General features: G+C 41.8%; 1 protein-coding gene and 1 non-coding gene across 5 annotated transcripts in view; both read right to left on the bottom strand.

The window, feature by feature from the left end:
• Window positions 1–4,460: 4,460 nt before the first annotated feature.
• The window catches only part of ADGRB3 (adhesion G protein-coupled receptor B3), a 730,220-nt gene continuing 707,406 nt past the window's right edge, over window positions 4,461–27,274 (bottom strand). For 3 of the 4 annotated variants that reach the window (XM_060235460.1, XM_060235479.1, XM_060235486.1), the window contains 3 exons: window positions 20,154–20,189; window positions 8,673–8,777; window positions 4,461–5,298 (listed from right to left, as the gene is read on the bottom strand). In XM_060235460.1, the coding sequence (XP_060091443.1) occupies window positions 5,107–5,298; window positions 8,673–8,777; window positions 20,154–20,189 (333 nt within the window). In that variant the 3' untranslated portion in view covers window positions 4,461–5,106. The remainder of the gene's footprint in view (window positions 5,299–8,672; window positions 8,778–20,153; window positions 20,190–27,274) is intronic. The other variant, XM_060235469.1, reaches the window with a different exon arrangement.
• TRNAT-UGU (transfer RNA threonine (anticodon UGU)) lies at window positions 23,642–23,713 on the bottom strand. The gene has a single exon. It is a non-coding gene; the product is annotated as a tRNA-Thr (tRNA).

Genomic DNA, 27,274 nt, shown 5'->3' with positions numbered 1-27,274 from the left:
TTCTAGCATATGTTTCACAAAAAGATTTCCAGTTTTGGGCTACAGAATAAGACAAAGCAGGTGATTTTATCCCTTGTAATGAGATACAACAAAATAAGTCCAGCTTTTAAAAAGGGGATGAAGGGGAATAGCTTAAAACACATTATAATAAAAATGTTCAAGTAAAATATTAAAACACGTACATAAACACCTCAGTTCATAGATCTTCCCCTCTGCTCACCTAGCAAATCGGCAGAAGAAAAAGGGTGCCTGTCTGGCCAATTTTTGTCTGGCCAGTTTTAGAATAGGAGCTCTGCAGGTAGAGATGGAATATGGCCTGGATCAGAGGTGGCCAAACTTGCTTAATGGAAGAGCCGTGTAGAATAAATGTCAGATGCTTGAGAACCACAAGAGATGAACATCAGATGTTGGAAGGAAGGAAGGAAGGAAGGAAGGAAGGAAGGAAGGAAGGAAGGAAGGAAGGAAGGAAGGAAGGAAGGAAGGAAGGAAGGAAGGAAGGAAGGAAGGAAGGAAGGAAGGAAGGAAGGGAGGGAGGGAGGGAGGGAGGGAGGGAGGGAAGCAAATAGATGGGAGGAGGGAGGGAGAGGTGGAAAGAAAGCAAGTTTAACTTTAAATGCTTGGAAAAGTGATTTAAAGAGAGAAATGCCTTCTCTAAGCCAGCTAACAGGGCGGGGAGGGGTGGGGGCTGCAAGAGTCAAACAATATGTGTGAAAGAAAAGAAGATGATATTGGAATTATACCCCACCATCCACTCCAAGTCTCAGAGCAGCTTATAATCTCCTTTACCTTCCTCCCCCACAACAGACATCCTATGAAGTAGGTGGGGCTGAGAAAGCTCTCACAGAAGCTGCCCTCTGGGAGAGATATGTCAATTCCAGCGCTGCAAGTGGAGGAGCGGGGAATCAAACCTGGTTCTCCCAGATAGGAGTCCACGCACTTAACCACTACACAAACTGGCTCTCACATGTGGCACCCGAGCTGCAGTTTGGCCACACCCCTGGCCTGGATGGATCTCTAGCCTGCAGACTCTACAGAAGCCTCTTGTGCATTTGAAGGGGAAATCAACTGTGGAAACCTGATCACACACTTGGACTAATCTTTACTTTGTTGGGGCCATCTAATACATATTTCCCCCCTCCCACCCACCCAGGAAATGACCAAGTGGTTCACAATTCCAGATTCTGTAACACTGTAAAAGATACGGATGCCATCCTGACTCTTTTTAAATTGTAACTTTTTAATTTGTTAAATTAATTTTATCATATTTTAATATTTTTGTATATCTGCCGTTATTGACTATACCACATTGTACATTGCCCAGAGCCCAGTGCAAGTCAAGATCGGGCAATTGATAAATCTAATAAACAACAACAACAATGATAATAATAATAATAATAATAATAATAATAATAATAATAATAATAATAATAATAATAATATCTAAAGTTTGTATTTTACAAGTGGGGGACCTGTAGGGTTGCCAAGTCCAATTCAAGAAATATCTGGGGACTTTGGGGGTGGAGCCAGGAGACTTTGGGGGTGATGCCAGGAGACATTGGGGGTGGAGCCAGGAGCAAGGGTGTGGCAAACATAATTGAACTCCAAAGGGAGTTCTGGCCATCACATTTAAAGGGACCACATACCTTTTCAATGCCTTCCTTCCATAGGAAATCATGAAGGATAGGGGCACCTTTTTGGGGGGCTCACAGAATTGGACCCCTTGGTCCAATCTTTTTGAAACTTGGGGGGGTATTTTGGGAGGAGGCAGTGGATGTTATACTGAAAATTTGGTGTCCCTACCTCAAAGAACAGCCCTCCCAGAGCCCCAGATACCCACGGATCAATTCTTCATTATTTTCTATGGGAACAAGTCTCCATATGGAACTTCAGAATTCCCAGCAGGCATTTCCCTCCCCTCCCCCTGCTTTCTGATGACCCTGAAGCGGGGAGAGGGCTTCCAAACCAGGGGATCCCCTGCCCCCACCTGGGGATTAGCAACCCTAGGGACCTGTGAGGATTGTCAGTGAAAGGGCATATAATTCTTAGTTCCTTTTTCCTCTTGCTTTTTTGCCTCTCCTAATGTGCCTGCAACCCTCCCCCCTTCCCAGAGCTGGAGAGTCCACTAGGCAACAGCTGGCTCCCTTTGGAGCAAGGGACAGGAGGGCTGCGCGGAGCACTGGCAGGGAGTGTGCACAGCCCACCGTCGCCGTCCTGCCAAAGACACTCCCCACCAGCACTCTGCATGGCCCTCCTCTCCCTGCTTCAAAGGGGGTGGGGGCCCGCTTTCAGCCTGGGGCACTGGAAAGGCCAGCGCCGGGCCTGCCCCTTCTTTCTCTCCCTCACATCTCTCTCCCATCTGTATGGCAATCTCTGCCCTCATCCCAGTGCCGGATTAGACCCCGTGGAGGCCCCTAGGCAATTACAATCTTGGGGTCCCCCTTGCAAACTATCTCAGTCTGAGCACCCACCCCACTGCCCATGGCCATGCTGCAGCTTGCAGGCACCTTCTTAAAAGCCCCTTTGACAAAGCCGTGGGGGAGAGGCAGAGAGAGGCAAACTTGGTTATAACACGAGCAGCAGCCGCACCAGGCAAGTCGAACAAAGAGCAGCTCAGTTGTTGGCTGTGTGTGCAGGCTGGGAGGGCTGCAAGCAGGGGGAAAACCATGGAGAAAATTTGACCCAGTGCCCCTAAAGGCATGGGGGCCCACAGGCCAGTGCCTACTTGGCCTAACTGTTAATCCGGCTCTGCCTCATCCATTCACTTTACCTCTTTACTTTCTTTCTCCTCCCCTTCAGTTTTTACCTCACCTTCCTCCGATGCATTACCTATTGGAAGTCTCTCTAGCTCTCCCCATCTTCAAGCTGACTAATTGAGACTTTGAAGCCCCAGCAATGATCACCAAGATCTCACAACATAACCTGAACTGGACAATACACCTAGGGTTTTTTTTTTCTGGGGGGGGGGGAAATGGTGCTGGAACTCTCAAGAGGGAAATGAAAGAGAAACACACAGGTGCCATCAGATGGTTAAAGACATCAGAAGCCCTGATGAGCAAAAGCCCCACCTGGCCCTATCTGTTTTTTAAAACACTTGGTGAGTGCCAGGAAAGGCATCGAGGAGTGCCATGGCATCCGTGGGTGCCATGGTGGGGATCCCTGCACTAAACACTTACTAGCAACTTTTTATAGGGGCATTTCAATTGAAGCCTGGCTGCAAGAGTTGCATGTGACCTGACCAGTGAACAGCACTACGTGTTGGAGGATATTATGGTCTGTACATCCAATTTAGTAATAGATGAAAACGCTTATGCAGAGCACTTCCATAGATGAAGCTCTATCATCCGCTTGGGAAATATGCCACCATGCTAACAAGATGAATTTGCACATCTGAGTGACATAAGATGGTGTTTTAGCTATGGAAGGTGCCTTGCAATGCTAACGACCAGACCATAGGATTAGCATTCCTATTCCCACCTTATTCGGAGCAGCTAAAAGGTGCCAGACCACTAAGCCAAACATGGAAGATAATGGGAATAGTGCTGTTGAGTTTTATGGGGCATTTTTCAGACTTCCACATAGCAGCAGATGTTGAAGCCAGACCAGAGAACAATACTTGCTTGCTTTGGACTCAGCTACTGAAAACGCTGGTAACAAAGTTTCAAATACAGTGCTGTTCAGGCAGAACAGAAGTATTTGGGAGTCAGCTTCTCAAACAGAACATGTGGGAACATGATTCTGAAAATAAAGCAGGTAGCTCTATTCTAATTTAATAAAACCAGGCCAGGTTTAAAAATTGGTGTCTTTCAGAATATTAACCATTGAAAGCATAGTTGTAGGACAGGGGGTTCTACATTTGAGTCAGCTTTTCCTCTTATCAACATGCTTCCTTTATATCATACACAGTTAGACTGGACAATCTAGTCCAGTTCACTCTGTACTGCCCTTTGTACGTGCTACAAATTTGATTCATAATACAAAATCCGGGATAAAGATCCAAATTCTGTATCTGGTTATGAGAAGAGTTGTTGTTGCCTTACTTCTTGAACTATGTTGATGTTTGTTTTACTCCTGAATAATCTCTGTTCAGAAAGAGCAGGAAGAAATATTTCCTTTTATCCCCAAACAGTGCCATGCTAGGGTGGCAGTAGAAGAAAAAACGTGTTTGTTTGCCTAGAAGTTGTGTTTCTGCTACAAGAAGAAAAACATAACATTTGCATATAATAGAACTAATGTAGCGGTACTCTGACAAGTCCAATTTACATTGTCTGTTGCCTTCACAGAGGACAAAAAATAGAACAGCTATTCAAACCTATTATTACATTTGAGAAATCATTAGTCTCACAGGAGTAATAACTGTGCTATTAAAATTCTGAATGCATTTTCAGCTTCTGTGTTTTAAAGAAAACATTATAAATATGCAAATTCCAGATCAACAAATCCAAAATAAAATACACTGAAAATACTGATATGTAGCCAAAAGTTTATTTACACCATACAACATTTTAAATATTTTATACACAGCTGCAGCAGGAAAAGCTACCCTTGAGCTTCCCAGAGAAAACTGCAGTAATAAAGATGTGAAATATATTATTCATATAAAAGTGAGATTATTACTTTATTGCATTTAAAGCAATGAAGAATGTAGCTCAACAGACATTCATTTAATGACGACAAAACTTTGCTTTTTTTATATTATAAAGTAAAAAGTGTAGTAATGGCCAAACAGACTGTTATAAACTTTAAAAACTGCATAAATATATACATTGTGCTTCATGGTGAAGTTTTCTGAAAACTAAACCAAATGAAGCTGTTACAACATGAACCGTTGCTTGAGGTTTATCTATAAAGATTTACCTTACAAATCCATTCCACGGGTACTTACAAGACACGATGGTAAGAATTGTACACCTGGGTTCTCCACTAATTTTGGCCAGTGGGACTATATCATACGAAAAGAAATCACTGACATTTGGCACATGAAGGTCCTGACACCAATTCGCCACAATGTTCAGACAGGCATGTCAGGCTTCCCAAGTCTCTGGAGTGTCAGTGCAAATAAAATTGTTCTACGTGTTTCCTTTTACTTCAGTTTGTTTGCATCTTTCATTAAACCTCCGTTTGGAAATCACCTTCTTGTACATCTAGAGGCAAATTCAGACACTTCTCCCATTCTGCTGGTCTTAGTTCTAAAGCGTCTTTTGCCTCTGTATCTAATACGTTTATTGTGGTATAATGTTGGTATTCACTTGTGTTTTTGAAACTGTCCCAGGGAGCCTTGTTGGCTGCCGTTGGATTTTCCTGTGGAAGTGAGAAGACAGAAGGAAAATAAAATTAAGCTTCCTTTTTTTAGTTTGGTTCATTTTTAAAAAGCCACATGAAAAACAGACGTCAAAGAGATAAGATGGCTTTGAAGAGAGCCAAACTGGCTGGTATTTAGAGCTGGTCGTCTCATTCCTTTCTATGAGCAATCAGTACATCGGAAGTCTTGCCAACAGAACTGCCAACACAATTCCCAGTGGCTGGCTCAGAACAGAACACAACAAGGGCTCACTGACCACCAATGACAGCTGTAGATTTAGTTGCCATTTCCTAACTGAGATTGAGAGTCTATTTGGGTTAATGGTGACCTTGCAAGAAAACGTGTTGAAACGTTAATCTTTGCCATATGCTATAATGGGATGTGGCACACCTCAAACAGCAACTGTGAGTGCACTGTCAATGAATACAGATAAAGCAGGTGAAGAACAGACCCTAGCACTGGAGACCAGTAGTTTGTAGCTCTCTCAGTTGCAAATACAGATGTGTATTTGCAATTTTGCATGTAGAAAATGTATACTTTTAACAGTATAGTCCTAAGCAGTGACACCTTTCTAAATCCATTGCACTGTTAATGTAATAAATAAACCAAATAATACCATTTTATAAAAGAGGGTTTTTTTAAAAAAAGGGGGGGTTTACAAAGAAAGTATTGCATATTGTTAAATTTTCTCTCAAACCCCAGAAAAACTCATCATTTCATAATTTCTGAAAGTTTATACCTCTAGCCCTGTGAATCTGAGAGGTAATTTTCTTTTCTATGGCCAGTGACAACCTTGAAGATTAACAAAAGGGTGCTGATGTGTACTGAGTCTAAAGATGTATGATATGAATAAATACGGTGTGCCATTCTTGGTGACCACCTAACAAGACATAGGATTTTTTTTTCTTTGAAGAGCACCAAAGCTTAATCTGGACTATGCACAGTTGATAGACAAATCAACCTGCTTGCACATTAAACTTGCACTGACACTTCAGGCATTTATTTATTTGGTTAATTTATATTCTGCCCTTTCCCATGTGGGCTCAGGGCAGATTACACTATGCCTTACACAGAGAATCATACTTGAATATGGGATATATTGATTAAGCCTAAATCATTTTATACTAAAGCCTTATTTTTCTATGGAGAAAACTTTAAGCAAGAGAAAACTTTAAGTCAGAAAGTGTTAGCAAGAGAGAAGACTGTGCTCCTAAACAAAGGGTCTTTATCTCAGAGAAAGTGCCAAACCAAGAAGCATTTTTGAGGAAAACGTCCACAGTCCAGCTGACCCAGGCGTTTCAGGAAGAGCCCAGGGCATCCCAGAATAATCCAAAATTCCCCTAGAAAAGGGACTTCCAGCAACCTTGGCTTTTTTTAAAAAAAAATATGCTAAGGTATTCACTTTTTGCACCAGCACTGGCTCAGCTTCTTTGCAAGGGGAAACTGCCTAATGGTAACAGATATAGATTATTGGGTCATGTTTTGATAAGCCAATTATAATTAATCCAAACACTCTGCTCACAACCTGAGTTCAATCCCGGAGGAAGCTGGGTTCAGGTAGCCGGTTCAAGGTTGACTCAGCCTTCCATCCTTCTGAGATTGGTAAAATGAGTACCCAGCTTGCTGGGGGGAAAGTGTAGATGACTGGGGAAGGCAATGGCAAACCACCCCGTAAAAAAGTCTGCCGTGAAAACGTTGTGATGCAATGCCACCCCAGAGTCCGAAATGACTGGTGCTTGCACAGGGGACTACCTTTACCTTTTTTATGTTGGATATGTTATCAAAATGTATATAAACTGTTGTAATGAACTTGATTCCTTGAGAATCACAGGGGAAATTGGTATAGAGAAATTGTGTAGTGTTTTTCCAGGCCTATCAATAAGCCTTATAAAACAATTCCTGTTTCAACAGAACTCTGGTTGCATGTTCCTTTGTTGATTGGGTGAGGGAGCATGCTTGGCTCACTGTTTGTGTGCAACAAAGTCATAGTAGTAGCTTTCGGTACTGGTACGGATCTGCTTGGTGTGTATGTGCATGTGAAGTTAAGCTTATGGATTTTAAAAGTTGCTATGAACTTGATCTCAGAAATTCTCCTCAAAAGTTTTCTTTGTGAACTTGGATGCTGAGTATTCATATTTGAGGCCATTATCATCACAATCTTTAGATCTGAGATCAGTATTTTACATCCAGCAATTTTTGGCTTCAAATTTCAACTTCCATCATTGATATTTTGCAGTATTTTCAGCAGTTCACAGCTGACACTGAGGTTGCAGTCCTTTGTGTGCGCTGGTGTCCCTGGGAAGAATTAGTGGCTAGAAAAGCAAAGAAAGGGGTGCTTGGGGGGGGGAGGGAGGAGCACACAGCTTTTTATGTACTATTCACACAGCCACATAGCCCCTTTCCTGGCTGCTTAAGAACATAAAAGAGCCCTGCTGGATCTAGGGCTGCCAAGCTCCCAGTCTGGGCGGGGGTTCCCCCGCCTGAAAGGTTCCCAACCCGCCGGTGCACAGTGGGCTGGTGGGGAGGAACCTCCCCTGACATCGCCTACGTGATGACATCACCCAGAAGTGATGTCATCATGCCGGTGGTGTCCCATGGCAGCCACTCTAGGCGATTCCAGGAAAACCTGGAATTGTACCATAGAGTTTTCCCTCCCAAATGGCTAGCGCATCCGGGAAAACCATAGAGTTTTCCTGGAATCGCCTAGAGTGGTCGCCGTATGACGTTGCCAGTGTGATGATGTCACTTCTGGGTGACATCTTTGTGCTGCGCGCGCACCAGGGGCTGAAAGGTACTTGGCAACCCTAGCTGGATCAGACCAGTCCATCTAGTCCAGTCCATTTAGTCCAGCATTTTGTCTCACAGAATAACTAGCAAAGTGTCAGCCTCTTGCATCAGGTTGCCTGGTGAGAGAATTTTGGGGGCAGGGATAATTAATTTGGTGGTGTGCCAATATCAACAGAAGTAACATCATCGTGCTGGGCTGACACTCTAGGATTCACCCAAAACTTTAAAGTTAACCCATTTTCCTCCTGCTGCCCTACTGAGCAACATAAGGGAGCCCACATTGGGTGGCATAATTGCCTCTCCACACTCATTGGAGAAACACTAAAGCATGATGGATATGGCAGAATTGGACATTTGCGTATCGTTTGCTTTACCCGGGGAGATCAGAAGGGTTGTATTACCCACAAGACACCTTTGGGAAGTAGGTTAGGATGTGATGCAATGACTGGTTCAAGATGTTTCAGTGAGCTAAGCAGGCTCAGCTAGAAAGGTGGACTATAAATAAATAAGAACACCTCTGTGTTCCTGTTAATTTGCACAGCATAATTTATTGTACACAATAGGCCCGCAAGAAAAAAGTACTTACCATGCTGCCTGATTTTGGTACATCTCGAAATCTGTCTAGTGTCTGAAATTTTTGATTTAATTCCTGAAACAATTCCATGTGCCTCTTCCGCGTATGCATGACCTTCTGCAAAATGGAATATAATTGCTTAATATTTGACAACGAATCACAACGCAGTTTTAAAAGAACCATTATTCCTTCCAACTCAATAAAGCAAATTGAATTTGTCTAGGCTGTCTCTTTTCTATAGACACAAGGAATGGAAATGAATGGCACTGGCTCCTGTTTCACCGTTGTAATATACTTCCTGGATAGGGCGTATTGCTTTTCCTCTCTGCCTTTACTGAACTGCCAAAACCAGGAGCTATTTCTTTTGTCCCACTGCAGACGTATAATGAATATAGCAGCCATCTCCGCAAAAGATCTTCTTTGTTTGTCAGTTAACCAGTTTTTAAAGAAATGTGCACAACACTGAAGAAGTTAATGTTTTGGAAAATAACACCATTCAATATTTAATAATGTGAATGTGAAAGCACCAGCACTGCAATGTGCTTTTCACTAAAACAACATTTGTCTGGAATATACAGCATCTGGAGTTATCGTTGTGATGGGTTATTAGTTGTGATAGGGCAGCAATCAAGGAGCCCCATGACTATAGATGTTCATTCAACAGGAAGCCTCACAGTGCAGGGTTTCACTGCCCCATAGACATGCCAAAGTATGCATGTCAAACTAGACAAGATGGAAATCACAGGTCCTGCCCATCCTAAAAGGCTTAGTTGCATGTAGGCATGCTTAGGCTTGCCAGCCTCCTGGTGGGACCTGGAGATCTCCTGCTTTTTACAACTCATTTCCAACTGGCAAAGATCAGCTCCCCTGGAGAAAATAGCTGCTTTGAAGGGTGGACTCTCTGGCATTGTACCATGTTGAGGCCCCTCCCCTCCCCAAACCCCACCCTCTCTCAGATCCAACCCCAGAGTCTCCAGGTATTTTCTAACCCAAACCTGGCAACCAGTGTTCCCTCTAAGATGAGTTAGCATGAGCTAGCTCACAGATTTTTAGCCTCCAGCTCACACATTTTTGCCTTAGCTCAGGAAGGATGACACCAGAGCACGCAAATTTATGCAGTAGCTCACAATCTTAATGCCAGTAGCTCACAACTTTAATGCCGGTAGCTCACAAAGTAGAATTTTTGCTCACAAGTCTCTGCAGCTTAGAGGGAACATTGCTGGCAACCCTAGATGCTAACCTTCAGATGGAACCTGTAGTTATCCTGGAATTACATTTACAACTGACCTCCACACAGCAGCAATCAGTTCCCCTGGAGGAAATGGCAGCTTAGTATGGCATCATATCCCTACTGAGCTCCCACCTCAAACTCTGCCCTTCCTAAGCTCCCCCCTCCAAATCTCCAGAGTTGGCAACCTCAGTTGTAGCTGCATCCAGATGTTTTCATTTAAAGGTTTATGCTGGGAAACAGTTTTGATTTGTGAAGCCTCAAGGGGGCAGAAAGATGAAACCTTTTCTGTTTATGTGGCTGTGATCCAAACGGGGGCCTTCTGTGCTTGCAATTAATTTTAATTTTTAATTATAAATCAAACCCACAAACAGGAAAAAATAAAAATAACAAAATTTAACAAGAATGGCAAGCCTATAAAAGGTTTCCAAATAAACATGTCCATATGCAATCATTGTCTATCTGTGATACAGTCAAATGTTGAAAGGTTCTCAATGCATTGGATTACTGGAGGTGGACATTTATCTTTGTAAATGTAAAATAAGTCTTTTTGTGACAATAACGGCACAGAGGGTCCATTTACACTGACCATCAGTTCATAGTGAAGTAATGTCTTTACACAGAGAGAGAGACACAGACAGACAGACAGAGAGCGCTGAATAAGTTGTAGACTGAGGTCCATAGAAACAAGAAGTATAAGATTTAGGGCCATATCTCATTACTATGGCAAAACAGGACAATCTAGCTCTTTATTCCATTCATTTCCGTATTTTCTATATCATATTTATCAATCAACATCAAATATTCATAAATATGGTGGGTGGAGCTTTTTAGACAAATGGAAATCCACGATGAACACATGAAGCTGCCTTCTACTGAGTCAGACATTTGCACCATCAAGGTCTCGTTGTTTATTCAGACTGGCAGTGTCTCTCAGGGAGAGGTCCTTCACATCACCTATCACATGATCCTTTTAGCTGGAGATGCTGGGGGCTGAACCTGGACCTTCTGCATGCAAAGCAGAGGCTCTACCACTGAGTCTCAACTCCTCTCATGATCTTTGTTTTGTCTATTTTGATCCTCTGGTTCCTGTTTATTTTGATTGTCTTTTTTTTTGCTGTTGTTGATTGTAGTGTTTAAAATGGATTGGATTTCTTTGGCCCAGCCCAGTTTGCAGCACAAACACAGAAGTCTCTCAGAAGGAGAGGTGGATTGTACCAGGGATTTACTCTGTCTGGTACTGAAAAGTTTATGAAAATTCATGAATGGGACTCTCTTCAGCCAACAAACCTCAAACAAGAAAGAACTAATCTTCTCATATGGTCAATATTTTTTATTTATAAATTCCTATAATAAATGTAGTGAGATTCAAGGAATGTGAAATGCATTACACAACCTCAACAAATCACACAAGCTGAGTGAATTTTTATGAACAGGAGGCAGTATCTTCCAATCCAAAAAAGAAACACTTGTTCTGTGATATGTCCCACAATAGTGGACATGGAATGAAAAAGTTCAGCCCTACATTAGGGCTGATTTGCTAATATGTTTTCTTTCTGCAACTCCTGTGGTTCACATGAAACAAAGTGGCACTTTTATAATGCCACTGGGCCACATTTTCACAGAAAATAGAATCTTTTGCAAAATGTTTACTGGCATTTAGAATGTTGAACTCTCAAGAACTAAACTGAATTTTTACTGTCTGTGAAATCTTAAATTTTCTCAGAATTATGATGTACCATATGGCAATGCATGTGGGAAAATGAAGGGAGGTGAAGATGATGACAAATGGATCCTCCCCCTCTTTGTGACCATGAAAGTTTGTGTCACAAATAACTCCGCTTTTCAGAGCCTTCAAGTTGCTGATGCTATAGTGAATGCTTCCCTCTAAATTTTGCAGACTATGGTCTTTTCATGTGGGTCTTTTCATAGTCTCTATTGCAGCTGCTGCTGTGGCTGCCAATGCTATGCAATGGCAGCAGGGCTTTCACGTGACAGCTTTCCCTGTAGTTTCCTTGCTCCAGTCTCTTGGCAGTGACTATGCCTCCCTCACCAAGGCCTTTTCAGTTTTTTAAAAAATAAAATCAGTGACTGAATATTTTGTGATGATGAAGAAGCAAAATGTGTATCAGGTTCTCTGAATTCCTAGTTTAAATGTTTAAAAACATCTCTAGATTCTTTCCTTGAAGAGTTATACTTTCCCCCTTGTATCTCTGCAATGAAAGGGGCAGAGACTTTTAAAAAAAATGAGAGCTGGGAATTTAGAAAACCTGACACATAGATCATTATATATTTTCATGATATTTAATTGCAGATTTTTTTTAAAACTGTCTAGTGGCAAGGAGGGCATAAATGGCCACAGCAGGGACAGGGAAAGTGGCTGCCATGTGGGCAGGAACAGAACAATTCAAGCTTTCTTACCCACATGGCAGCCATCCAAGTTTTAATGCAATCTTTTCCAAATATTCGCAGCAAAGCAGGTTTGGGAAAGACTGGAAAGAAGCCTGGGAAACTCTGGGAAGCGCACAATTGAACCAGAATGGTATGGGGAAACAAGAATTGCCCACACATATCAACAGCATTGAACCTGGGGTAAATAATCTGTATGGAAATGACTTATTTTTTTTATCATCAAGGTGTGTGAAGGCAATTCAGGGGAAATGGTTTCCCAAGGTATCATTCATTAATATTTACCAAGTGTGACTGAAAATGTTAACTTTTTGACTATGTATTTTTAATGCATGAAGACCACAGTCTTTCCTTATTTGAAAGTACCTTCAAATAAACCTGCATAGGGCCAAGCCTTACAAGTACTTATTAGGTTGTGATGTCCTGAGGATATTGTGAGTGCTGCTCCAAGTAAATTAGCACAGGATCAGGGCTCATTAGAGCAACTCTGAATTTAAGGAGGTATCTTGATAGATTAAATTTCTGATGCTTAACACAGGAACAACATGATTCACAATCTGGGCATGAGACCATAGAAAGCAATTATAAACCAATTAACCTCGCAAGAAATGTGGGGAGAGAACAGGAAACAGTTCTGCAGGATTCAGAGAGAGCCTTCTTGCAAAACATCATGTGTCAATGAGATTGCTGACCTAGATTTATGAAGGTAGTCTTGCATAAGAGACAAGCTGGAGATTTGCAAGATATTAATCTTACAGCTGCTAATGTTATGTAGCCATCTCATCTCTATATAAATTATAAAAGACTCAGAAGATTGGTTCCACTTCCCAGATCCATATTGGTTTAAATGAGGAATCCCTCTATAGGAAGTTTTTTTAAAAAACACAAAATATCACAGAATAGCACATGAAAGGCAAGCTACATGTTACAGAGTGGCTGGCATGGGATAATCGATGGTTGACAATACTGTTTAAGACAAGAATTTAGCAGTTTAAAAAATGCTGTTAAGAGCACAGCAGCACATGCAATCTTGCTTTTGTTTCAGCAATTGAAAAGGCATTTGGGGGAAACCAAGACTGCATGGTGGCACCTAGCCACAGCCCTTGCAGCAAATTTCAGGCTTCTTAAATTCTCATCTAAAATGCCATTTGGCAGCCATGGATAGGGGTTGCCATGTCCAAATGACAAGCCAGCAGGGGACTTACTGGGACAACCTGGGAGAGGGAAGAGAAGAAGTCGGAGACATTGGGATCGATGTGCCCACATCACCCAGAAGTGATGTAGGCAGGTTGGTGATGTCAGGGGCAACACCCTGGTTTTTGTGCAAAACCTATGGTCTGAAGCTAATTCTACCATAGAGCTTTGCCCCCAAACCAGAGCATGGCCTCCCCAATGTCACTGACATGCCAATGTCACTTCCGGGTGATGCAGGCATGTCACATTTGGGGTGGTAACTCTCCCCCACAGGCCAGCTGACTGGCACTAGGGGAGCACTGGGAATTAGGGGATCCCCTGTGTCCTGTGGGGACTTGGCAACCCTAGCCGCAAATCATCCTGTGTCAGCTTCTAACATGAAGTTTAACTCTAATAAGGTTATGACCTAGGGTTGCCAGCTCCATCTTAGGAAATCCTTAACAGAGTTTAGAGAGTGGAGGGAGCTCAAGGGGAACATGATGCCATAGATTTTACCCCTCACAGCTGCCATTTCCTCCGATAGAGCTTATCTTTGCAATCTATGCCTCACCCTGAGGTTAGCCACCTGACTATTATCCGTAAGACAGTAAGTTTCTCACAGGTCTCCACTTGTAACAGCACTATTGCCACTTCATCCAAGTGTTTTTTTTTAAAGAAAAGACCAGGTCTTTGGGAAGCCATGGTCTGACCTGGAAGTCCCACCCATCAATACTAGCAGACATGTGGGCTGTGCTGACTCATCAATGGAGGGAATGCAGCCTACTTACACTCAGAGATGTTCTCTTACTGTCATTTTAGATATGCTAGGATTAAGCACTGATGTGATACACAGTGTTTGCCACACCTGACTGAAATCTGGGATTGAATTTCATTTATTTTTTTGAACTATCCAGCCAAAACTTTGTCTATGTAGCTCCAATATGATTTAAAATGTCAATATCTTTCCCTAGGATTCTTCTTGGCTTCTAAGGATATGATGGAAAATACAGAAAATGACAAGTGAATTTCACGGTGTTCCCCAGAAATGTTTCTCCTCATAAGATATGCTCCCACAAAACCTTTGCATTTTGAATACTGCTTCTTGCATTTCACAAAGAGGCTTTTGGGAGCAAGTTTTCCCCCTCCATCATACCCACTGAATAGAGAGTCTTGTTTGTAACTATGGATAAGACACACCACAAATCTGATGAAGTTTATACTGGAATACATTTTGTTGGTCTTTAAGGTGCCACAGGACTTCTGCTTTATTTTTCTGCAACAGGCTAACTTTGGAATAACCTTTCTGGAATTCTTTTCCTTTTTTACATTTAGTTCTGATCACTTCTGTATTCACTAAGCACATTAAAATATGTGCTAAATGCAGAAGGTTCTGGATACCGTCTGCATTTAGCACATTACTAGCGCATCTATTTTCTCTCTTCACTACACAATGAGACAAAAGCAGATATAAACTGCTCTAGAGTGAAAACAGAAGGCAGTAGCCAACCATTTCCTAGCTATGTGTGGAAGATAATTGACTGGGAAATAACCTAGGGAAATTTCCTGGGGAATAAACAGGTCTAGGTTCAAGCCAAATGTGCCCCTCCAGCTAAGGGAGGGTCACATTGAGCCTCTGGCACGGCTGACTTTGCTCTTGGGTATCTTAATCCTGATGCTCAACCATGTATGTGGGCCATAGAAGAGCTGGAAAATAGTGAGTGGCAACCCTATTTCAGATACATCACCATATGTACCCCTCATTATGTTGCCGCAGTGATGTTTGTGCTACTCTGTTTCAATGCTGTTTCCCTTAAGTTCCAAAAGATGCAGTAGTTGGGGAATTAAACAAAATGTACAGGCATTTTTATAAATACTTTGACAGATAACTGAAAATATGTTACAGGATGACGGATAAATGAGAACAAAATGTTTTGGACTTGCATGGTATTATTTATCAGATGCAGAAATCTGCTCTCCTTAGCAATAGGAAGGATGTCTTTGAATTAGTTGCCATAGAAAAAAATTCTAAGAAAGAACCACACTGAATTTCTGACCTTGTAAATGGCAGTGTATGATTCACAATTCCGGTGCAGTTCTGTGATTACATAATTTTCCATATACTTTTAAAAACTGCAATTTCTTGATTGGCTGGTTAATGTGTCTTATTCTACCTACTTGGTATTCACTTTCATAAATATTGTTAAATGGGTGCCTTTTCAAAGTTTTTCTCTTTTTGTGCACAAAGTGAGCATAGCAATGGCAATCTAGTGAGTCCAAAATTGGCAGTGCTTCCACTTTCCTGTGGCAAACATAGCCCTGTGCCAACAATAGTTCTGGGGATATTAAGGCACAGAGTGGGAGGGAATGGGGGTGTGTAGCAGGCTTCAGTGCCCCTTAATGGGCAGAGGTTGGGGCCAGGGCTGTAGCCAAGATTTTTAAGTTTGGAGAGCTTTAAAAAAATTCAGGGGGCCAGCAGGCCAGGTCTTCCTGCTTCTCACATCCAGTGGGCTGTGAGAAGCACAGAAACCCTCTGCCTCTCACTCTCCTGTCCTGCTCAGCTGAGCAGGAGGGGCAAAAAATAGGTGAAGGCTGGCTCAGGCCCTGAGTTGGGGGGCCTCTGCAAAAAGTCAGAGGGCAGGGACCCCAGAGGCACCCCCCATAACTACAGGCCTGATTGGGGCAGGGTCAGCAAGTCTGGTTCCTCCTCCATGCCTCGACACGCCAGAATTGTCACCCACAAAAGGATAACGTTTCTAGAAAAGAGCAGCGGCATCAGAGCACTCCATCAGTGCTCTTCAGTTTCTGCTTCTTGAACTGGCTTGGCATTTCTCTAGCACCAGGCACTGTTTACTCTTGGGTCATATTTATTGTCAGCTTTCTCAACATGGTTCCATGGCAGAATACCTGCTTGGCAGGCAGAAGTTTCAGTTCCTAGTAACTCCAGTTAAAAGGATCATGGAGTATGTCTAGGGTTGTTAGTTCTGGGTTGAGAAATCCCTGGAGACTTGGGGGTGGAACCTAGGGAGGTGGAGTGTGGGGAGAGGAGGGAACTCACTGGGGGATAACACCATAGAGTCTACCCTCCAAACGACTAATTTTCTCCAGGGAAACTGATCTCTGTAGTCTGGAGATCAGCTGTAATTCTGGGAGATCTCCAGGCCCCACCTGGAAGTTGAAAACAATAAGAATGTAATTAGACAAAGATCTCTGCCTGAGACTCTGGAGAGCTGACAGTACTGACCCTCATGGACTCATGGTCTGACTCAGTGTAAGGCAGCTTCATGTGTTCACTCTTATTCTTTCTGACTTAGCAATGTAGGAAGGTAATGGGAAGGTGATGTTTGGTGATCATATACAAACAGAACAGAGATTCTGCTTCTTTAAAGGGTTCCTGAACAGGGGGCCATTCTGCAAGTGCTGCTTTCTTTATCCTGGCAACGTTGCATGGGGAAATGTCACACCTGTGGAATTTCTGTCTCTCTTAGGGCACTTAAAGACCACCTTAAATAGAGTCACCTTAGACAAAACTTGATATTCTGTGGTGAATGAGGCAAAAAAAGGCAACTGGGTATTAAGCATCCAGGTAATGCATGCACAAAGCTACCAATTATAATGGATTCCTGCTTTCACAAGATTTTCCATTCCACAGGCTGGGCTTCTGCCTCAATTCCTGGCAATGCAGGGAAGCCCAAACAGCTTTGTAATGATCATCTCAGATCTAGTCCATAGTCTAAATTTTGAAGCTGCTGGGCAATTTTATCAATTTCCAGGAAAACATCAGGCCATAGAATACTTTCCTGTGCTGGTGAGCCATTAACCCATGTGTTTTTATAATACATTCCAGATCAGATTGTTTTGGTGACTTACATGCAGTTGATGTAAAATGCATATTTAATTTTACTTACAGTGAATGAAAAATCTGTCCTACAAATTAAGAAGCGCCCAGAGGCTGGAAATGGAAGGGAACTGCAAATTTCACCACATGCTTTTAAACTACTATACTATATGTTTTGATCCTGATTTTATGTTTTTTTATTGTTTTAAAATAAATAAATAAGAACAGTCACTGTATAATCAAAAATTGTCCTGCAGACATGGAGGGTCAGCTTCTAATTTTCAGGTGCATACCATGACTATCTCTTCTTAATAAATCTAGATGGGAGTGACAATGTACATTTCTTGGACTTGAGACAATTAGAGAAAAAAAAACAATGAAATTGCTATTTCCCCCCTTTATTCTCTGCCTTAGAAAGAAACCCATGTGTTTCAATTAGCTCTAGAGACAAAGCTGAGTAACTGCTGGAATTTATATATTCAAAAGGAGATTGCTGCTTGTGCAATAACCTTGGTGCAACTTGAGACATTTCTTCTATTTAGCATGGCTTAATATATTTTCTATATTCCACCTGCACACAGTGGAACATTTATACCACCCTCCAAACATCATTTTTTTCTTCCTCTCCTCTTTTAACATTTTTATGCTTAATGTGTAGCCTTAAGAAGAGTTCTGGAGAACTTGAAAGATTGCTCATTACTCATGACATTTTAGCACATCCTAACAACAACAAAAAATATTACATCAATATTGTTTTTGAATGTTTTTCTAATGGGCCCATGGTAGCTTCCTGAGAGAGTACAGTGACCAGTTTTAACATAGCATTTTTAGCAGGTAAATGATAATGGTAAAATAGAATCTTTTCTTGAAATGCAAGAAGGTTCTTCACAGAATATCTTGCACTGTTTACCGTCTGCGCCTGTTCACATCAATATGGATGACTTTTCAAATTACAGCTAGTACATGCTCCTCAAATGATGATAAAGTGATCCCTAAGTGTATATTGGCTATGCAAACATTGTGAGGCTTCAGGTTCACAAGAACACATAATTAATTATATCAGGTAGTTAACTTGCATGAACAGGAAGCTTATGCATAAACCAACATTCCACAAATCTTTAATATTCACTGAACCACCAGAAGTGGATGTGTGTGTATACTGGGGAGGGGAGATGTTCTCCATTCTTAACATATTTCTTGAAAGTAGCATCCATGGAAGCCAATAATACTTATTTTAAGGTAACAGGTGTCAGCTCAGGGGGGTGTTAACCCATAAACTCCACTAATCTAATACATATTTTTTTCTAGTGAGTAATATGTCTAAGATTCAAGCAGCACCCTCATTGCATCTGCAGTTAAAGATCAACTAAATAAAAAAGCCCACATCACTTTCTAACATTCAGAAGTGTAACAGTGCAATCCTATACTGAGTTACATCACTCTAAGGCCACAGAATTCAGTTATCACAGACTGGAGTAACTCTGTATAGGACTGAATTGTGCATGTAAATGTTAAATGGCCTGAAGGCACTATAGTATTAAAAGCAGGTGCTTACAATGTTTGTAAATAATTTGCATGCAGAAGGTTCAAGACTCCTCCAGTTTATAGGGTCTTGTCTAAGGAGGGCTGGAAGCTTGGAGAAGCCCTGGCAGTCACAGATAATACTGAGTGAAACTGACCTGATTAACCTGTAGGTTTGGTCCCCACTGAGGACTTCTGTAATTCCATGTCCACTGAGGAGTCTTAGGAGGCCAGAAACACTAGGAATAAATGGGGATGGAATGCATGCATGGCCCTTTCTGCTATCTGACCAATGTCCTCTGTAGCATGCAATGGGGCTTGCTCATCATTAGTTGAAACTTGTTCTGGCTAATGCCTTAATAAATGGAAGGGTTTTTTTTTTATGCATTTCCAACCTCACAGTTCAACAATGACTATTTTGCAGTGCAAGTTTTTAAAGGCACACTGGTATGTAACTGAGCTCTAGGCTTCTCTTTTCACAGGTGAAGCCATAATCCTCAAGAGAGGTGGCAACCTCAACATAATTGATAGAGATTTAATTTATGCAAAGGGGAGGGGGAATGATTCTGGCAACTTTGAACAGAAGATGTGGAGATGTGGAAATGGCTGTTTCCTTTAAATCACAAAAACATGATTTGCATTCTTATTTGTGTTTTGCAATGCTCTTTAAATCTCAGCAAGAAAAGGCAGATTATAAAGTAAGTAAGGAAATAAATAAATCTGGGACAAAGGGCCATCTGATAAAGACACAAAATCTGTTAAAATACAGATTTATTTATTCAATTATTTACTAACAGTCTACCATTTCATTTAAGTCAAACTTAAAAAAAAAACCACATCACCAAAATGACATGAAATGAACCCCACAAGCAATTCAAATGAACCCCACAAGCAATTCAAAATTGATTCAGCAGCAGCAGTACAAAACCTTTTAAGAAGTCCACTTCTGTTAAGAAGCTCACTTGAATAAGGTGGGTGTAGCTTGAGCGTAAAGGAGAACAAGCAAATTTCTCTGGAGGGCAACCAAACAGAATGCTGTTTCCAGTAACTATCTGCCCAGCCTATAAAAAGTGGGGATGCCTGAAACAAGGCCTTAAAAGAAGGAAACCCCTGGGCAGATTTATATGGTAGAATGCAGTTCTTTAGGTACTCTTGTGCCAGACTTGGTTAGCAAAACAAGCACCATATGATGTTTACTACACTGTGAAAACATTTCATTGCCCCATATAAAAAATGCCTCACAATTTATTAAAGCAAACCTGTCACATTCATTTTGCTTGAAAACAAATAAACTTTGAACTAGCAGCAATAATATAGGTAAACTTACTTCAAAGTCGAGGTCCGAATAACGTGATTTTCTTCTCTAATGAGCATAGAAGAGGGGGAAAAAAACACAACTGTGCGTTAACGTAATTTTGAACTGTACATGTTCTGAACATCTCTATTTTCCTTAATTTAATATTGATATTTTTAGCTTCATGTCCTTTAACATTTGGTGGAATCATAGCAGCATGTCAATACCAGATTCCATTTGCTTACCACATAGGGGACCTCCGTAATCAAGATACCTTCTGTTAAATTGTTGCTCCAATTTTTGCAAAAGCAACAGATTACAGTGTCCCAAACTAAGTACCTAGAATTCTTTTTTCTTTTCTTTTCTTTTTTTACTACCAGGTAGCCTTCACAGCCACTTTATGCTCAAGGTCCACATGAATCATGTTCTAAAGATTTTTTTTTTCAAATCATGGTTGATGTTTTTTAAAGGCAAAACTATACAAATGTTTGCTGTGCAGCTAACCATTTGCTTGCGCTTAACTGTGTAGATCCACCCTAGAAAAACCTGCTTTCTACACACTGCCATCTGGCTATCTTCTGACAAAGAAAGCCTTTAAAAGTTGGCCATCTCAAAATATTATTAATGCTAATTGCCCATTTTGTTATAATAGAGAGTTCAGAATGTAAAGGGATTGTCTTAAATTGTACTTCCAATGAAATCGCCTCCCTTTTTCTGAGAAACCCCTTACACAGACCCTGCTTTCTGGCCCAACAATTTCATCTCTGTATGCATTATTTTAAGTGTTTCTGAACATATGAGACTATTTTATACCAAGTCAAATGACTGTCCATCTAACTCAGTGTTACCTACTTTAAATAGGAATAGCTCCCAAGTTCTGAGGTGGATGCACTGCTATATGAAGTTGTTTTGTATAAGTATGCTAGGCAGGGGCAGGCTGGGACATGAAAATGGCCCTCCATTCCACCCCCAAAGGAGGGAGTAAGAGACAGCCTACCTGGCCCAACCCAGCTATGCCTCCCAAAGAGGAGAGAGAGGCAGTGCCGCCTGCAGCTATTCCCCAAGCCCCCTATGTACACACTGCTGCGGACCCCGATGTGCAGAACTCGGGTGTTACCTGACCTGGGCCATGCACTGCCTCCCTCCTCTGGGCTGTACAGGCCTTAGGAAGACCAAATGCCACCTACTCTGGGCCACACAGGCCTCAGGTGAGGAGAGCATTACCTCCACCAGGCTACACAGGCTTGGCTGGGTCTCCTCGAGCCAAGTGGGTCTGTGGAGAGCTAGAACTTCCACAAGTTAGGAGATCAGGTGTTCTCTCCCAAGCAGGATTTTATTGCCACTGGGCTGACCTGATCCAAGTAGGGAGATGCCATAATGGCAAATTCACCCCTGGTGCCAGGGACTGAAACAGAACCTTCTATATTCAAAGCATATATTTGACTACTAAGTCATGTTTTCTCCGCCGAACAACAAGCAGCAAGGGGAACCCGGAGGCAGGGTGAGAGGCAGGAAACCTGGAAAGCATAGCCAGAAACATAGCATCCCTAATAGTGAACCATTATGGTTCAGTTTGGAAACCAAAACATCCTGAGGGAATAAGGTCAGGCCTTGAATCTGGTGCCTGTCACATTATTCTTGCAAAAAGCCCCACCAGCCCTATTACAAAGGGATTATTTTATTTTATTTGATGGGATTTCTAACCTGCCCATCCCACCAAGGCAGGCTCAGAGTGGGTTACAAACCTAAGTATAATATAAGATTACAATGAGTTCTTTAGGATTAAGAGCCTAAGGTGTTGTTCATTTGGTGCAACAGCAGTTCCTCAATTTGAATGGCTTTTCTGAATGCAGAGGAGAAGAGGGAGATTTTTTGCCTATTTCCCTTTCCTACCGCAGGCTCCCAATTTGCTCCCCATGATGTTCTTTCTACTCTACTAACAACTGGGGGTGAGGAAGGCTCCAGTGAGATGGGGAAGTGGAGAAGCTGACTTCTAGCATGACTCCACAAGTGCTGCTAAGGGTCCAAGCGATAAATCCTTTTGACTACTCCAGCCATAATGTAATAGTTTTTACTGCTCAGCCCTATCCAAGTTTGTTCAGAAGTACGTCCACTACCCTGTGATAACTAGGCTTACTCTCAAGTATGCCCAAGACTGCAGCCTCAGCAGTAAAACAACAATAGTTTAAAGGCAAAGCCTGAGTTTTACGTTCTTTGTTAATTAAAAAAATACTGAAAGATATGCTAGAACAACCGTGACACAAAAAAGAAGCTGGACAAAGGTTTGTATATTGAGCATAATTATGTTTCGAGAAATATAGCCTTACAGAGAAACACGTCTTCAAACATCACACAGTACATGTAGCCCCATAATGACGCCAGCTGAATCAGTGGTTAATTAGGTGGTTTAAGTTGTCATTTTGAATTTTACCAATGCATTGGACAGACTAATGTGAATCCAACAGAGAAGGACATAGTCTGCTGAAGCTGGTGCTTTGGGGTGTGCGTATAGAATGACGTGGTTAGAACCCACTTTGCACTCTGCTTGCTTGTCACCTCACAAGTGAGGCAAGTATTGCAATATTATGCACGTATGTGCAGAACTGTGTGATTAGGCTTATGTGCCCACTGGACTCCAGTGGCAACTTAAGCTTTGTTGCAAAGATGAGCAAGTTCTATACTGCACCAATCTTCCTGCAATGCAGTTTGTTTGGCTAGTAGTCACAGCTGGAAGCCTGGCTGTGAAGCGCACCATTTATATGCACTGTAACTTTGAAAGCATATGTGCATTTCAAACATTTCAAGTGGGAGCTATCCATTTAACTCTGCATTACAGAAAAGCCATGGGCTATGACTCTGCCTTTCTGATATGCACATGATAAGACCAAGGCTGAATGTTCCACAAGAAAGGGAACAGTCTGCAGCTACACTGCAGAACATAAAACAGTATGTGGTATGATTCTGAGCTAAAGGTTGCATTTGCTTGCTAGAACAAATGGCAGGTGCAGGTGGGAGAAGAGTCTTTCTGAACTGTTTTTTTTTTTTAAATTGTGCAACAAGAGGACTATCTGGCCTTTTACAAACCTGTGAACAGCTCCCCACCCCAAAGAGTGCAGAGGGTTGCCAATGGGGTAATGTTTCTGCAAGTAGGTGGCAGGGAACTCCCACACCCACTGGGGAGGAGGAAGATGCAGTTGGCAAATGTTCATGAAATACACAGTTGTTTAATAGCTGTGGGGAACCTAATGGGCTGTATCCAGCCAGGTTTTCAACTTAATCTTACTTAACACTCCACTTTGCTACAGGCCCTGCCCCACATGGCTTTTGTACATGCAGGTTCTGCAAACCCCAACACAACCTTTTTGGTGGCAAAAGGGGATCTGAATGTACAGATGAAGCTGATTTATATGAATCAAGCCATTGGTTCCATCAAGGTAAGTGCTGTCTACTCAGAATGGCAGCACCTCTCCACGATCCCAGGTAGAGGTCTTTCACATCACCTGCTGCCTGGTCCTTTTAGCTGGAGATGCCAGGAGTTGAACCTAGGACTTTCTGCACACAAAGCAGATGCTCTACCACTGAGCCACAGCTCCTCCCCCTTCACCTGTGGGTCTAACCCAAAGCTCTTCCATCAAATGTGTGTCACTAGCAGGGAAATAATTTTCTCTGTTGGACAACTGAAACCAGCACCTGCCTAAGGTGCTGGAGCATTGCAGTACACACATTTTACACATTTAAATTGCATTTTTGCTTGATTTTGTAGGCTGCCTCCAGATACAGGAGAAAAGCATAGCATACATATTTAAATAATTTTATTTATCTTGGATTTCTATCCCAACCTCTTCACAAGCAGGCTCAGGGCTTTACTTGTTATTAATTAAATAATTCTAAAAGTGATTTAGGGCATACGGTCCAATTGGCATGATAAATCTATTAACTGGAAAATAAGCTTCTAATAGTTCAGGTTTAGTTTGAAGGGGGAAAAAATGACAGGGAATGAATGCATACCATGAATACTCTTAATGTACTCAGCTGCCTTCTACAATTCATTTAATAAAACCCTGTGATAGTTTTGGTGCTATTTTCAGGAGACAAAGATATGCATGGGGGGGAAAGTCCTGATTCAGCAGTTCTGGAAGAACTACCATAAATGTTTCTATCTAGGTCAGGAGGGAAATTAGAATTAACTCGCCTCCCTCTTTTTTTGTAAAGCCTTTTATATAATTTCAGTTGCATGGATTCTGAAAGTCTGTGGGTTGTGGCAATTCTGTGGCCATTTGGCACCTCTAGCACATATGCATGGAAGTAATTAAAACACTTGGTGCCAGCTTCTGTTTCCAAGGCACAAATGATGTGTGCTCAATCCAACTCAAACTCTGTTGTCTCAGAGGGCCAATATTTTCTCAGCAAGGCATGTATCTGTGTCAAAGAAGAGCTGCTATGCTCTGCTAACCTGTTCACAATTGTCCATTGTTTTAGGAAGCAATAAGATAACTTCAAGGAAGAGCAATTTAGTCATAAAGTTGGCCAAAATGTCATTGGATATTATTCAATTAGCAAAGATGGGGCTTGTACATACAGCTCTATCTGACAGGTTGAGGGCAAGACAGAAATATAAAAACAAATTAATCAGTTAAGAGAAAGGAAAAAGAATCTATGCAGGGTGCATAAACTTCTGCTCTGAATCACAGGCAGAACTAGAAGTAAGTAAACACCAATTAATCAAAGTCATTAGGCATATATTAGGGTGGTTGATGCACAAGAAACTGTTCATTAGGAATAATGGGATGAAATTAAGAAAGAGTATCTGCATTGAATGCCAGGCTACAATATTTCTCATCAACTAATTTGACTACGGAATAGATTAATCTAGGCACATACCTAAAATTAGGTTGGGCCAGTTGTTTGGGTGGCAGAGAGAGGGTAACTAAAATCTATTAATATTCCTGCATTGACAGAAGACAATGACCCTGTGCAGCTTTTCTGTGTCATATTTCAATGACAAAAATAAAACCTACATTTAAGCAGAAAACCTCCTCTAATGGAAGGGGAGGGGAAAGGGGAATCAAAACTGTAAAAGAAACACCAAGGCAAGAATTCATTTTGAGTCACTTTGGCTTCAGACTAATCATGTAGAGCTTTTTGCTGTATACTTCCAGAACAACTTCGAACTCTGCTCACTGGAGGACAAAAATAGATTAGCGCTGAAGGATAATTTTCATACAGCAACCTGTGTTAAGCTGCTGGCAGCAGGAAGAAGCGGCTCCCACCACATGACTAATGCAATCCCTCTCCTTCTGTGAAACAGGCTCAATGCCTGCTATATTCCATTTTCTAATTGGCTACCTGATTAATTACATAAGATACCACTCAAGATACATTATATAGTGCAGACTGTAATTGAAACAAGAGATATAATATTATGGTGAAGTTGTACCCGTCTTTCCATTAATATAAATCCTTATTATCAGTGGTTTTATAATTCCCTCTGAGATTAAACTTGACATGCAGGATCCCAGCCCAGGAGAGGATTTCTTTTTCCCTCTACAAAATTAGTGTATATGGGGGAATCGTTCAGCATTTTAGAGATTTAAAGGACCCCTTGAATACGTGATTTGCTTTTTCCTTCTGCCTTAAATGCCCTTTTGTGTGCATATCTATTTATTTCAGAAGCTTAGCTTATAGAACTGAAATATAAGATTTTCAGGTTATTAGTCACTAATAAGGGCTAGTCACAGAGGAGTAATAAAAAAAAATACTTCATGTGCAGAGTCTCACTCAATTGCCCAAAAAGTACTGACAGTTTTACTATATGGCTCAACTTTATGTCTGAAATATATTTGGGGGAAGATCAATTCTTGTGCTTTACTATATGATTGACTTAACATACCTATTTAGGTAATGTGCCAAATATCCCTGTTTAGAAAGCGGCTTACTCTTTTGCTTTGCTTATATGTGAATGTCCAAAATATGTTGAATGCTGACAGAGATGTGTTGAGCACTGCATGTCACCTAAATATAATTGTCAGCATTTATTTTTATTTTATGTATTTAGGACATGTCCAGGTTTGGTGCCCAGACTGGCTGTGGCTGTGACAGTCCTGACAGGGCCAGGGACTTCCTCGGGGCCACAGAAGCAAAGTGGGACCCACCTGTCACCCTTTTCCCTCAAGCAGCTCCTGTAAGCCAAAGCCCCCACGAAGTGACTCTGTGGAGGCAATGACGTAACAGCTAAGTGTGGGCCTTGCTGCCTCACTCCTGGGCTCTGGAGCAGGTGGTGTCAGCTGATGACAACATCTCCTGGCACCAAAGCAGCATCAATGATCCAGGGAAAAAAGGGCTCCAAGAGGGAAGCCAGGCCAGCCAGTGATCACAGCCACAGCAAGTCCATGGAGTACCCAGGCTGTGCAGGAGCATGAGGAGAGCTAGAAAAGGAGAGCCTGTGAAGAGCTGACCATAGAGGGGCAAGAGGAAGGCAGACAGGGGTGAGACAGGAGACTGGGGGAAGTGGTGCTCCAATCCCTGGCCCAAATACCTAATGGCTCAGGTTGTAAGAGCAAGGTCAGTAAGATGGGGTTGAATGGTTGGGTCAGGGAAGAGGTATAGGAGGAAGCTGTACAACCAGATCAGGGAGGAGAGTAATGGGGTGCTGTGGCCAAAGGCAAGTGGGTGGTGTCGGTGAGTGAGGACCTCAAAGGACATTGAGGTGGTTGATGTGTGTCTAAAAAGCTGGGATGATATGTAACTATTTTCAGACATCATCAACATTCATACAGAGTATCACATATGAATGCATTATCCAGTTTTGGACGTTCACTAAAACACATTGTTTAAAAATTAGTAAATGACTTAAATTGATGCAAATCAGATTGTTATACTGAGCAACAGAATCTCAGGGTCATGAAACAACTTGATAATTGATTTATCTGAGGTTCTCCTCACAATCATAAACTTTCAGAACATATCATCAAGTATCCAATGCTCTTCTGCATCTTTTGCTAGTTTCTTTTTGCCCTAAAGCTGATGACATTTTCTTTTGGCTCATAAGAATGTGCCCCCCCCCATCCTGTCAGCAAGATGTGAATACAATAATGCAAAACATAGCAATATTTGCATCCTCCCCCTGTGAGCCTGATTACAGGGAGGCCTGATTT

This window comes from Heteronotia binoei, chromosome 1, assembly GCF_032191835.1.
Source record: "Heteronotia binoei isolate CCM8104 ecotype False Entrance Well chromosome 1, APGP_CSIRO_Hbin_v1, whole genome shotgun sequence".
Classification (NCBI taxonomy): domain Eukaryota; kingdom Metazoa; phylum Chordata; class Lepidosauria; order Squamata; family Gekkonidae; genus Heteronotia; species Heteronotia binoei.
The sequence above is the reverse complement of the archived record's forward strand: the minus strand, read 5'-3'. Positions and strand labels throughout refer to the sequence as shown.